Source organism: Salvelinus fontinalis, chromosome 41 (assembly GCF_029448725.1).
Source record: "Salvelinus fontinalis isolate EN_2023a chromosome 41, ASM2944872v1, whole genome shotgun sequence".
Classification (NCBI taxonomy): Eukaryota; Metazoa; Chordata; class Actinopteri; order Salmoniformes; family Salmonidae; genus Salvelinus; species Salvelinus fontinalis.
In genome coordinates, this window is record NC_074705.1 from 10841521 (window position 1) to 10856579 (window position 15059).

At 42.4% G+C, this 15059-nt stretch overlaps 1 protein-coding gene across 3 annotated transcripts in view; it reads right to left on the bottom strand.

The window, feature by feature from the left end:
- The window catches only part of LOC129840358 (FERM and PDZ domain-containing protein 4-like), a 57316-nt gene that overhangs the window by 22676 nt on the left and 19581 nt on the right, over positions 1-15059 (bottom strand). For all 3 annotated transcript variants that reach the window (XM_055908170.1, XM_055908172.1, XM_055908171.1), the window contains exon 2: positions 1144-1260. In XM_055908170.1, the coding sequence (XP_055764145.1) occupies positions 1144-1260 (117 nt within the window). The remainder of the gene's footprint in view (positions 1-1143; positions 1261-15059) is intronic.

Below are 15059 nucleotides of genomic sequence, written 5' to 3' on the forward strand. Positions count from 1 at the left end.
GGACTGTCTGGGATTCAGGATTCAGTGTACTATCATTATCCCAAGCGCACAGCGAGGGTGATGTATTTGAAATCCACTCAGTCCTTTATGCTCAATAGGGAGACCCATCTATTACACTCAGGCCAAATCAGAGCAATATATCGCCACAAAGCCAGATATATTGCCCTGAGACCAGCCATATATTATGCTCCTAATAGCTGTCTCACACCTCCGATGGTACGGCTCGCACATACACGCCCACGTGCACACACACACGTAGGCAGGCAAGCACGTACACTCCCCTTTGCCATGAAGGAGAACAGCAACATTTACTAAACCTGTAACAGTAGGTTGTGCTAGGTTAGGTTAGGAGAACAATCTCGTCGGTTTACCTGTCCTCATCCATTTATTTCTCACGCCTAGAAATCCAATTGTCACGCTCCCTTATCTGCACTCCGGTGTCATCTCTGTGAACGTCACCCCATTCTCACTGGGATCAAATAAGCCTCCATGCTAGTGACACGTCTAGAGATAGGAGACAGCACCCTTTCCTTGTTCAGAGCTCCTGCGTCACTCAGGGGAGAAAAGATGTGTTTTATGTATCCACAGTATTCCGAAATAATTCAAGACACTGAGGCAGTTTACGTCAGACAGGGATGAAGGGATGGAGGTGTGGGGAGGCTGGAATCAGTATTCCATTGGCATACTGTTGATTCAGGACACGGGAGAACATGACGTGTCTGGAATTTCCAGACAAAATTGGAACGACGGACCTTTTAAAAAAACACGACACTAGTCTTCATAATCCTTAGGAATCTCCATTACAGCGCAGGCGTTCACTAGCACCTGTCATAACTGACGTTTTGAGTAATCACACTATGAAGCGTGTGGGGGAAATTTGATCAGAGGTTCATTTCAAGTATATGTCAGGACCGTTAATGTAGGTGATCACACACACACTCACTAATTAAATTGTAAGGCACACTCACTGAGCAACAGTGTGTCACGTGTTATAATGCTACAACAAGGGAATTGAATGCTAATAGCTGAGTGAGGTGGACTTGAATTAGGCCTAGAATGAGTTGCAACTGTTGGGGCGGAGGGGATGTGGTTTGGGCCTGGACACTGTTGTTGTACACCCCTCTGGGGAAGGATGGTACTTACTTGCTGAAGTAGTCTCGGCCGTCCCTGGAAGAGCACATGTCCCAGCCATAGGGGGGTCCCGGCAGGGAGCCCCAGGATCCAGAGGGGGGAGGCCAGCCCGATGATTTGGTCTTGTGGCTGAAACAGAGCAAAATGAGGTGTAAGGATGATCGCATGGACGTCTTATTAATATGTGATGTTGTTGTAAGGAGCACCTTTCTCAGAGCCTACCCACTACCGGACCACGGGACATTATTTTTCCTAGTCCCTCGAGCTGGATATCTACATAGCTTAACATAATTGGCTGCTACGGTCATTACATAGCCGCTGTAGCCAAGTCCTGCCGTGAAATTGTGTTAGGAGTGTGAAGGCATGAGACGGTCAGAGAACCCCGAGACCACCGTCGGACGGCTCACCGTAAATTAAATTAATGATGTAACCGAGACGTCAAGGCACAACAGGCTTCAAACTAATGCTTGGAGATTTGTGAAATTGGTGGTGTATCAACAGCACTAAAATTGGCCTCCTCTGGATAAAAGGAGAGGATAAACTTTGCATCAAGTGTGCCTCGAATCAAAACGTATCATTGACACTCTCAACTCTTCACAGGGCCAAATCATACAGAACATACAATAGCCACCATTTGTTGATTTTTATCACATACAAAAGATTGGCCCCCACACTAACTCTTTTTCCAGATGACTTCCAAGCCTTGAGATAGAAATAACACTGTCGTGACAGTTCAATGACAACGACAAGCTAGGGCACAATGGAACACGGAGGACATCATGTCAGAAACACACAGGAGGTGACAAACACCCACAGATTGATGTGTCACAGTGTATTCATTCACACTCTAGCCTCTAGCCACCGACACGACACGCTGCATTGATGTCTGCTGAAGACTTTACACATGTAAAGCACATCATGGTAGCACAACGTGATAAGGCACCATACGGCAATATGTAGAACAATAAAGACAAGATCAGAAAACATATTTTCATCAGTAGCCTTTCTTTATGGACACAAAACCTCAGTGAAAACGATTTAGCATGGATTTTAATCAGCTGATACTTAAATATCCCTCCAAAATATCATCCTTATAGATTTAATGGATTGACTACATTAAGCCATCAGTGGGACAATATCACCCCCATTATCCCATCATGGGGGTGGGTTTCAGAGAGCCAGCTATACAGTCGGTCGGCATGCTTGTGTCTCAGCGTGTGTCTCATTGTGTTGAAAGGCTTTTGGTCTAAACCAAACTGCTGTGGCGGATTCCGAGCTGAGGCCTTCATCTCCTAATCCTCCTCATCAGAGCCAAAACAAATCCACCACTGTCTGTCTGTGTGTGTGTGTGTGTGTGTGTGTGTGTATGTGTGTGTGTGTGTGTGTGTGTGTGTGTGTGTGTGTGTGTGTGTGTGTGTGTGTGTGTGTGTGTGTGTGTGTGTGTGTGTGTGTAGTACAAGGATTTAAAGGAAGGGGAGGAGGATGGGGGGGTATGAAAAATGCCACTCCACTAGAGATCTGATGTCACAGCCTAGCAGGGAGCAGAAGGGTGGAGACTGCTCCTCAAAAACAGTTTATGTACAGAAGGGAAAGGGATTTGGGTATTGATGTGGGAACCCTGTTGTCTCAGTGCAAATATAATAATTGTTTAAGCAGGAAGCAAAAGTTGTGGGAGGGATTTTATAAGAGGAGAAGACTATGATAATAAGAGATTCAAATGATCAGTTCAATGATCATCATCACCATCATCATCATCATCAAACAGCGTGGCTGTACTTTGCATGAATAAAAAAAGCAACCATTGACCCACGAAGCCTGTAATCAATATGAAACGTGGGCCATGTAGCAACACTTTTCAAGGAAATCGAAAAGCACTTTCCCTTTCAGAGGTAGAATTGGTCTTTTCTGAAAAGCTTTTGCTGCAAAAAGCCCTCCCAAAAGACAGCAGAACCACTCAAGGCCTTCAATCAATCATTCTGATTCAACTGCAAAAGGGTCCCAAAGAACTGAAACTGAGCGACAAATTCAAATACAGACCGATTATCTCTTGGCCATTCTGAACAGAATGATGGTGAATCGAGTCATTTCCAAAAGTTGTTGTAAGATTTGGGCTTATAGCCTAATACCTGGCTGTGAATAACAGCCAGTCTCATGATGACACAGTCTGTTGTTTGATAGCCGTAGCCTCCTGAATGATGTCTTACATTCCATTTCTTGGTTATACCTTCAAAGCCTGCCATTACATCCACTGATTCTCCCTTCTTTTGAACAGGTCTGTAAAACGCTTGAAACAAACAAGTGTGTGTGTGTGTGTGTGTGTGTACGCGCACTGGGAGGTAACAAGTATTCTGGTCTCTGGACAGAATACTTGCGCAAGCACTGCCCAGCAAAATATCTTTGCTATGTAAAACCTACTGTCACGTTCCTGACCTATTGTTCCTTTTTCTTTTATTTATTTAGTTGGTCAGGGCGTGAGTTGGGGTGGGTTGTCTTTGTGTGTTTTGTCTAGTTTAGGGTGTGTGTATTGTTTAAGGGTTTTTTAGTATGTATGGGGTTGTGTTCAGTGTAGGTGTTTAGGAAAGGCTATGGTTGCCTGATTTGATTCTCAATCAGAGACAGCTGTTTATTGTTGTCTCTGATTGGGAGCCATATTTAAGGCAGCCATAGGCTTTAGGTGGTTGTGGGTAATTGTCTATGTTCTATGTTGCATGTGTGCACTTAGTCCTGTTTAGCTTCACGATCGTTTGTTTTGTTCATTTTGTAAGTGTTTGTTTTTTCCTTCATTAAAGAAGATGTATTTTTCACGCGTTGCGCCTTGGTCCTCTCTCTCTCAAGAAGACGATCGTGACACCTACATGATTTGAAAACGATCTTTCAGATCACATGTGTCACGCACACTCTCCAGCTTTCACCCAAACATTTCTAAAACCATCTTTGTTGGAGCAGAAATGTTTTCGCGAGGATGGAGTCCAGCATTGTCCTATTCTTCAAGCAAGAAGTGTGTCAAAAGCCATTTTCCTTTTCCTGAGTGCTCCCATCCTCATATACCCATCTAATTGTGGACTATTCTGTGGCACCACCGCCAGCTATGATCATCAGAACAATTAACGCTTGGTTCAGAGAATCGCATTCTTGTCAAGCTCTGATGGCTGAGGAGACCTCATGCCGTTAGTGCTAGCAGGCTTCGTCACACTCCACACAGCAGTATGTTCAGCTTGGACGGCTACTCACTCACCATGCTCCAGCAAGCAGGGGTAAAGAGGCTGGACAGACAGAGAGAGAGACAGTGAGAGAGAGACAGAGAGAGAGAGAGCGAGCCCTGGTTAAAAACCCATTCTCCCCTCACCACCTAGACCTCCACCCAGACATTCAGCCAGCCACACACATGTTAATAGCTTTTCCATGATGCGTTAGTCACCATTAGCACAATGTCAAAAAGAGATGCTACCATCTCCCTCCCCGGGCCCTGCCTCTCTTTTTACACTGTAAGGAATAACTAGGCTAATACCCCCTTCGCCCCAAGACTGGATGGAGGGCATAGAAATATTCAACGACAAGAGAGCACCTCAGTCATAAAATTGAGACAAGTCTTGTCCTTGGTCTTTTAAGGAACCAAAACCAGCCCTTTTGTGGACAGGAAACATTAACATTTGTGAAAAATCGGCCTAAATTTAGTGTTTCTTTACAGCATATTTTCATAATATAGTTGTTTTTCATTATTTATTGGCTAAAAGGCCTCCCTTGTTCGGCGGGAGTTCTACAGTTGCAGAGAGCAAAGGCTAAAGTGATCCTAGACGAGTATATTTTAGGCTTTTTCCCCCCGAACAACCCAAGTTACTCTCCCTCCATCTGGGGATCATCCATCTAAAGTGTGTAGAGGTCTGGTTCCCTGCCATGAATTATAGAAACGGACACAAAGGCAGTGGCTAGAGAGCATCAGTGTGTCCCTATGTGGTTCTAAAACATTCCCTGTGGATGACTAAAACACTCTGCTAGGAGCCATTTTATCACTTCTGCACTCTGCTCCAAACTGTAGAAATAGACACGCCAGAACGGAGAGGGTTTTAAATTCTACTTAGACCTACCTAGACGGCGTACATCTTCACAGGTCATGTGGTCAGAGTGTGGTATAAAATCAGTCAAGCTAGAGATACAAACAGCCCCACCAATATGGCCGCCGTCGGCCACGTATAATGCAAATTCTACACATCGTAAATCTATGATCTTGACTTCATCTCCATCCAAGTGCTGTGACTCAAGGCATCCCATTAACTTTTTCCACCACCAGCAGCCTACTAGAGATTCCTCTCCCCTCCCATGTCGGTCTGTGGTGCTTCAGAGAGTCATAAATGAAACATCCCTCCATGTCTTTAAAGAATGCCCTCAAAGTGCTCCCTATTAATACAGCATGGCTTTCTGAAGAAGACAACATGCTTCAGCTCTCACAGCAACGTTTTATGTAACCCGGCCATACCACAACCCATGCTCTGCTCGGAACATTTTGTCCAGGGAGGATACACTATAGGCCTGGACGGGGGAATGCTGAGGACCACATGAAAACTGCAGGCGTTTCGCAGAGGCAGCTGTCGTTAAAATGCAATGTATGGAAGCTTTGAGTTATCAAAAATTTACATTTTAAGTGGATAACCTGGCAGTTTTATTGGGATTTTGTTACTCAGAGTTAATTGCTGTTCATTTAGAGTTCATTGCTTTAGAGGATGGGAAAAGCATGATGTTCCACTATGTAAAACAAGGGGTTTAGGTTTCCATTCAGCACCACCAGTAGCCCTGAATTGTTCAGCACCATGGACAGCACTCGTGCTCAACCCAGCCACCATACTGAAGCCGCACTACTCACTGCAATCACCTTGATGCAGCAATTTACTAAAATGGAAGGTCAAAAAGCACATTGCTGGAATGACAAAGCCCGCAAATTTTCTTTCTTCACTGTCACTTAGTGACTCTCTCTCGCTCTCTCTGTCACTCACACACACTAACATAGCCCTTGAGCCTTTTGGCCTCCTTGCCGGCACACATAGACCATGACAGGCTATGGTTCTCACAGGCCTCCCCATGCGCTTATTTTGATTGCTATTCATTCATGACTCTGCTATGTATAATGATGTACGTTAACTGGCTAAATGAACATTCTTGGTACTCAGTAACGAACATGATAATACAGATACAGCTATCAGCTACATTCTCTGGGTGACGCCATGATACTCCTTCGTTTCCGTGTAGTTTACAGTCACATCAAGTCAAGTGTGTGTATACCGCACATGTGCACGCGCACACAGCTCCATTGACGCCGATTGCTCTGATCTTCCAATAAATGACACAACCTGTTCTGACATCCCCACACCTATCACACTGTGCTTCAAGGGAGCACAGATCAGAAGGAGAAGAACATGAAAGGCAGAACAAAACAAAGCCATGCCTCTCTTCCTGTCCCTGAGTGACAGTAGCAGGAAACCCATAGGCAGAGCAAAGAGACAGAGAGAGGGTCGTGGGGGTGTGCACGCTGTAGGAGGCTGCCATAGAGGCTGGTGGTGGTAATGGTGGTAGTAGCGAGGGTTGTTGTTTTAACCCTGGCACATGGTCTGGCAGGCAGCCCACAGCACAGCATGACCCTCTGCAGTAGAACAGTAAGAACAGCACACCCTAATTTGGCTCCACCAGCCAGCCAGTAAGACTCACTCACACACAGAGGGAGGGAGACGATCAGTATTCAGCTCAAGACTCAAAGGCTGGAGCTGAACACCTTTGAGATTCCGTTCTGAAGACTGGTCCCCTAGGGAGCTGATCCTTTGCCCTTCGTCTTCTGGCGAGTGTGTGTGTTCTGTAGTGCTCTCTCTATATTGTTTGTCCTAGTCCTTCAAACAACCATCATATAGGCCAAATGCCCTCTTCAAGGGGTGTCCTTGAGTACTGAATGATGTGGAAAGGAAATATTCAACTAGGGCACTCAATATATTTGGCTTGACTTCCTATAATCTAGAGGCACCTGTCCATTGGATATTTCAACCTGTATCGTCCTTCAGTTAAAGGATGCATAAACATAAAGTTATGACATTGAATTATAGCCCATTATTTGGCCGGCTGACACACACCTCACTCATTAACAAAGTGATTCAGGTGGCTAGGTCACATCTGTGATAGTTTGCAATGGAAATGCTAATTCTGAATAACACAAACTCTGTAGGTCATTCAAGAGGGATATTTTGAATCCACAGATTAGAGATAATCACTGTCATTTTATTTGTTGGAAAATAATTGAATCCAGCCATTTCTCACATTATTGTTCTCCTCTAACTTCAATGTACTGGTAACCCTGAGATAACCTGCTCACTTCTATGTTAGTAGTACAATGTGGACATGGTTTGTTAAGATAACATTGTTTACATTATTGATATATTGTCAGTTGCAGAACAAGATGTATTTGAAAAATGTTCTCTTTTCTGCCCAAATTGATGTTGGGGTTAAATAGAACACATTCCAGACAGTATGATTCTAGCCTAGCCCTGGTCCCAGACCTGTTTGTGCAAACATGTTTGGCATGCCAAAGTGTGACAGGGAGCTGGCATGATAGCCAGGCTGGCACATAGGATAGTATGATTCATTTCAGTATGAAAACTGACTAAACATATCATACGCATACGAAAAAGGGAGTGCTTATATTGCAGTCAGACATTGTAGACCTAGATCTGCTAAATGGCTCATAAAAGCTTGTTTTGATATTCATCCATTTTAATAAATGCTCCGGGTTGCCAGATTGGGTTCAGTCGTTATTATAAATTCTACAGGAAGCCAGATTGGGTTCTTCAACTTTTTTAAACATTTAAGAAACACAAGTCTCGTTAAGCGATCATTAAGAGATCTGTGCAGGTTCTGGTTGACAAAGCCCCAGCTGATGGCAGCAGCTTGTGTGCATACATACAGATTTTGTGGTGGGGTCGGGGTGCATCACGTTTGCCAGTGCTAAACACAGATGAATGCAACATCTGCATTAGCAAAACACTGGAGCACAAATCCCACAGATAAAAATCCCACAGAACAAGCATCACTAAATACAAGACAAATATATCCCAAACAAGACCACAAAAGATAATCATTAGTACTGAAGAGCAGTGCTGTTTCAGTGCTGTTTCAGAAGTAGTATTTAAGTGGTGTAAAGTAGCTAAGTAAAAATACTTACTGTACTGTACAATTTTTACTTTTACACTACTACATTTGTAAAGAAAATCTGTAGTTTTAACTCCCATACATTTTCCCTGGCAACCAAATGTACTCATTACATTTTGAATGCACAGGCAGGACAGCAATATGATCAAATTCTATGCATAGTCACTTTACCTCGACTAACCTGTACCCCCGCATATTGACTCGGTACCGGTACCCCCTGTATATAGCCTTGTTATTGTTATGTCATTTTATTGTTACTTTTTGATTTTTTTTTTCACTTCACATTATTTAGTAAATATTTTCTTAACTATTTCTTGAACTGCATTGTTAGTTAAGGGCTTGTAAGTAAGCATTTAACGGTAAGGTCTAACCTGTTGTATTTGCGCATGTGATAAATAACATTTTATTTGAATTCACGTACCTATCAATATAATACGTTATCTTACCTACTGCCTCGTACCTTGCGGACTCACTAAACACTAAAGTAGTATTTTCCTGGGTGACTCACTTTTACTTGAGTCATTTCCTATTAAGTATGACAATTGAGTACTTTTTCTACCACCGTTAATGTAGTATTCAGCAAAGGGACAGGGTGCTTGTGCCTGTTGGCGTCCACTATTGTCTTTGTCTCTTTCTCTCAGCTTGTCGTTAACTGTGAATCCATGTGGTGAGTGAGTGATACTATCTAGACCAAAACAAATCACAGAGTGAGTTGACATCATTAGCGGATTAAACGCTAGACTGGAAAGTCCTAAACCAAACAGGTCCAAGACACACTAGACTAGAGCATGAGGTAATAACTATATTATAATGAGATGCAAATTACCAATTTGAATGAATCGCATAAAACATATGAATAATATCAATAATTGTATTTTATAGCTGTTTGTTGAGCCAAGCTGGACTCACTGGACAGGCAAAGGCTGTTTTGCTTAAATGTGTGTACCTCCATTAAGTATGACATGTTACGTTACATCAAGAACGGTATGGTTACAGAAACAAAATAAATGACAGAAACGAAAGTAGGGTGGTTGGTCCGTGCAGACCCGGCGCCAGAACGAATCAGTTGGACGGGCCGTTGGTTGCGATATGCGGTCCAGTCATTTTTCACCGGACCTCCTATGTGTGCACGTGCTTGCGCATTCACACATTTTTTTAATGGGTGTTATAGTAAAGACCATAGGCAGTTCCTGAGTTTTAAGTTTGGGAAAGATGACCATTTAACCTTTCACATCGAGGCTTGGTGATTATCGAGGCTGGGAGTGTTGGAAAGATTTTTCAAATACTGAGGACGTGTCATTCTCAATGGATGTAAAAAAACAAAACAGACTTCGTTGAATTGTGTGAGGCGAATAAAAAATATGTGGTGTATGTGGTGAGTTAAGACAATCAGAAATAAGACATCGCCAAATGGAAACTCAAATATGCATGCATTATGGAGAGAGACGCACCATATCTTCGCCACACACCCCTCCCCTTCTTCTTAAACAACATTTTAATTTATATATTTTAAGTGATCTTCAACACATATTTTAGACGCTTTCACTGACATCCGCAACTCAATCAGCTAGACCTATTGTCACGCGCACTACCCAAATTGCGGGCTTCAATCAACAGATATTAAAACGAAAAAAAGCTAATGATCCTCTGTGGTTAATGCTTCCTGGTGAAGTATTTTGAATTACTTAATTTAGACAGGAGTACTCATATATGGGGCGCAGTGGTCTAAGGCACCGTATCTCAGTGCTAGAGGCGTCACTACAGACTCTGGTTCGATTCCAGGCTGTAACACAACCGGCCGTGATTGGGAGTCCCATAGGGCTGCACAATTGGCTCAGCGTCGTTGTCCGGGTTAGGGTTTGCCTGGAGTAGGCCGTCATTGTAAATAACAATTTGTTCTTAACTGACTTTCCTAGTAAATAAAGGTTAAATAAATAGGTTAAAATAAATAAATATAATTTTGGCTAAATATCAATTTACTTTAGGGCAATCCAGCCTCCTAACATTGCACTGAGCATTCGACAACTTTCCTTTCCAATTCGCGAGGAGGCTGAAACAAGAGATGTGTATATAATGATAAGATGCTCATGTCTCCGCCCTAACAATGGGAGTCTTTGTCCCAAAGGCGGTAAGGCAGGCAACAAGGTTAGGTCTGCATATTATTCCCATAGAAACACACTGGGTTTACACTGGACAGATTGTGAGTGAAGCCTCTCGCTTCACCTCTTCCTCTCTGCTGAAACTTTATCACCAGAGAAAGTTTCCGTGCGGAGAGAAACAGCGCCCCTGTATATGTAGCTCATGTATCTGATGCTGTTTGGACAGAAATAGTATGACATGTTTTGGCATTTTGGTCCAGACAGCATCAGATACATGGTCTACACATACTGAGACAGAGCGGTACTGTTTCACTCGCTCGGATGCTTTAACTGAGATTGATAAGTGTTTCTGTCTTCGCGCGTCTATGTCAAATAAATTATCAATATTTCAATATTTTATTTGGACGGGCAAGGAGATACGGCAGGCCGGGCTAGTCCTCTAAGGCCCGCCGATAACGCCGGCCATGGGTCGGGGAGGATTACAGGGACCGTCTAGCAAACCAAGGTTGCTTGTTCAAAGGGAACTTTACAATTTTTGCTAACCCTTCCCCTAACCTAATTCACCTAACACGCTACGTACATTCTAACCTTTGTCGTTAGTTCGCCTTACCAGCAACGTAAATTCACCTGGAATTGTCCTTTGTTGTTACAGAGCAACAAGCAGCCTGGTCTCAGAGAAATACGTATAATACCATACGTCCCTAAATGTATAATACATTACAGCATCCAATTCCTATGATATTGTATGACTGGGTAAGACGCATGACACTAGAATTTGTCTAATTCGTATCATATTTTACGACCACTATTTCATTCATAGTGGAACTTAATGTAAAATATCATACTCAATGGATAAAAGCAATGTACGTACTAAATCTTACAAATTGCTCTGAGGCCAGGTTGGTTGAGAACAGAGTGCCAATATATCCCTTATAGATGATTCTCTCTTTAAACATAGAGGCTTATTTATAAATCCTACTTTAGCCCACCACTCAGAGAGACACTTTCTATATACTCCAAAACAAGATGTTATATATTTTTAAAACAGCTCAGTTCCTCAGAACTGAAGGCTGTGGTTGTAATCCAACATAGAAACTGATAGCACCCACTTAACTGTAGAACCCCCAATTGAAACGTGAAGGTCAACATTAAAAACATTCAACATTTTCCAAACGGGATAACTCTAAGTTGATCAGTGCTCAGGAGCAGAAACACTGCACTCTCCCCTCCACAAATGCATGGAAAGTAAACAGAGAGCAGCTGGAAATAGCATCTCCTAAAAGGCACTATCAAAGAGCATGTAGGGATCAGCCCAAAATCTGACAATTACTTTGACACAAACTGCTGTAAAAACAAGGCCTAAAAAAATACAAAATGGACTAACATCTAAAACCAATCAGAGGACTTGGGACCCAGAGTTCAGTTCTGTTCCGTTCAGTCGCTTGGTGCAAATCATAATGTAAGTGGTTAGCCAGCGCACTCTCCCTGAAAGCAAATGTATTTTCCTGCCAGAGTGGCGTAAGCTAGAATTTAAATTGAAAGCAAAAAAAAGGTTGTTTGCCTGCTTTATTTCCATAATTGATCTGGGGGACGCTTGTGATAAACGGAGGAGAGAAGAGGATGTGCTTGGTCTCTTCAGTGCAACCAGAAGTTAGAAATGCTACTGTATGATTAATCCTCTGTCTATACAGGCTATCATTTTGAATACGGTGTTGTCGGCCATATTTGTCTCTTCGACACCACATCTGATTAAGACTTGGTGCAGGTGGCTTCCGCCGAGACGAATGTTGCTTCCACTAAAAACAAAACAAGCAAACTGATTGATTCCAAGCAGTGGACTTAATTTCCTTGGCTGAAGATTACTTTCTAGTTTAAATCGATGCTTTGGAGCTCCGCCTTCATGAGATCAAGTTTGGTAGCTAACTATTTGTTACTCTATACCACCGGAAGGTGGGCAGGATAATCAAACATGAGTTTCCTTTCAGTTTGCTTGCCAAGGCAAGAAACAACAACAATTGAACATGTAATTACAATGGCTTCATTTCAAGATATTGCCAAAACCCCAAACAGCCCAGTAGCCATTTTCTATTCCAAGTATCTTCTTAAAAACATATAACTTACACCAGCGTTTCCCAACTCGGTCCTGTGACCCCCCCTGGGTGCACATTTTGTTTTTGCCCTAGCACTACACAGCTGATTCAAATAGTCTGAGCTTGACGATGAGTTGATTATTTGAATCAGCTGTGTAGTGCTAGGGCAAAAAACTAAACGTGCACCCAGGGAGGGGCCCCAGGACTGGGTTTGGGAAACTCTGACTTACACCAGCGTTTGAGACCCAGTGACACATTTTTCCCACAATGCCTATTGGGACATAATCAACAGTAGAAACGACATAATCAACAGTAGAAACTACATAACCAACGTTATACCATGGCATTGTTGAATACTAATTTCTTATTGGCTTGAAGGGCATTCTAGAGGATGCATTATTTAAGTGATAATGCCTGAGAAGCTGGTGTTTGGAGGATATATTTGCACTGGTGTTGTTCGTCGAGGGCCGGCGAACCGTGCCAACATGTCCTCCAAACACTGTCCTCGAGGGCATTATCACTTTTATACAACGGGCTACCAACATATTCAAATAATGATTGACATATTTTAATTAAAAACTTTATTTTTATACATTTATTCATACTATTTCCTCCTTCTACAAGACATAGTCCCGACACAAATCTAGGGTTGCTACACAAACCGGCTAGTTGTTCTATCTGTTCGGTTGCCAGACCCAGTCATTTAGTCTTATTGTTTTGTATCTATGGACATACTGGCTGGCAACGTTCTTATCCCTTGCTTGCTAGCTAGCGAACTACGTCAACAGTGCAGCCAGAATAATAACAGTAGCTGGATTTGCATTTGTTTAAGCTGTTTTGTAGGGATTTTGCCTGGCAGAGAAAATGTGCTCTCTCGTCAGGACACTATTGTTCAGAGGAGTTGGCCAACAACACAGCTAACACAACCACGTCAAAGTGACGCTGGAAATACTACAAACTAGCTGCACATCATTTTACCTTTTTTCAATTTACATTTCTTTGTATATATCCATAAAAACGAGGCCAGCTGATTCATGATTTCGACTGGCTGAGAAACGCTGCCTGTCTGTTTCATCCCGACTCCCAACACGTTCATTACTATGGGACAGCTGGAGATCAAATTTGAATATTGAAACAATGTTGCTATTGTTGGAGAGACAGAGAGCAAGGTTTATACAAATCTCCGCTGTTGAAAACTAAAGGTTAGTCTAAAAGAAATGTGAGATACTGTCTAGATGCTTTTTATAGTGGAGATCACGTTTATAAATTGCCTGGCTGGGCTGATGAGACAGTGCATTGCGCAGTCAGATGGAACAGAGTAAATAGGCATTTTAACATCAAATTGTTAGCCGGTGGTAACTTGTGGATTAGACACCTACTTGAATGCAGTTTTAACCAATCAGCATTCAGAATTAGACTCATCCGTTTTATAATTCCCTATAACGCACAGTATATCGGCAAGGTAGAATTCAATGGCTATAGTTAATTCTCACATATTTGATTTGAGCTGCTTTTTAAATCAAAAGTTAAATTGAAAAATGTAGTGGTGCTGTTGAATTCGATTTTCAAAACATAATAGCATGCTAGCGATGGTTTGGTTAGCTAAACAAGCAAGTCTGTTTGTGTGGTTACCACGGCAACTAATATAGCTATTTGCTAGCTACTTCAGTCGATGTTGAACACTTTTCTACCAGCAAATTAACAAATTTCTAATGGCAAATGTGTTAAATTATAGCCATAATCAACTCAGAGCTCTATGTGTTCTCTTCCACATCTTCACAGATAGAAAAATGAGACAGATATTTCACTGGATGTATAATTGTGAAGCATCCGATTAGCGTTTCCAAATATGGTAGTGAGAGGAAGCCCACTGGTGGGGCAGTGGGAGAAGATGGAATGAGATTCTGCAAATGTTCTCATCAATTAAATATTTGATCTCAATACAGCTTTCTCTTCCCAAAACTAGAATCTGTTATGAACAGGGTGGACTAAGTTTTGGAGACTTTACCCTTTGCAAAAGTAAAAAAAAAATCGCTCTGATTAGAAGGAGTGCAAAGGCAAATTTAGTTATTGCACAGGCGCCTACCACCTTGCTTTTTCTGCCTGCTATGACTCATTTGTTCCCATTGGAAACGACAAGCTGTGGTCTATCTTGGTTTAGTTATAAAAAATCTTTGACGTCGTTCATTATTTTCCACAGAACGCATAGCCCCTCGTTGATTATCCGTTACGTAGACTCTACATAATCAACACTAACTACCCACACAACATGTGGGTGTCTTTACAGTGTCCCTACTCCACGAGCAACAACCTCCTCTTATAAAATCCCTCAATCTTTTCTTTCATAATACAAGGCCGCATTGTGGTTCACTGTTGTGTATTTATTTTTTCCTCTATTCTTGTCTGTCCTTTCTTTCTCTCTCTCGCTTTCCTCTCGCTGACTGACTGACAGACACACGGACAGAGGGTGACATGCTTCAGCGATTTCATCCAGTTGAATGAAGCGGGGGTCATGTGTGCAGTGGTGATCACCCGTCAAAATCCCTTGGGAGGATTA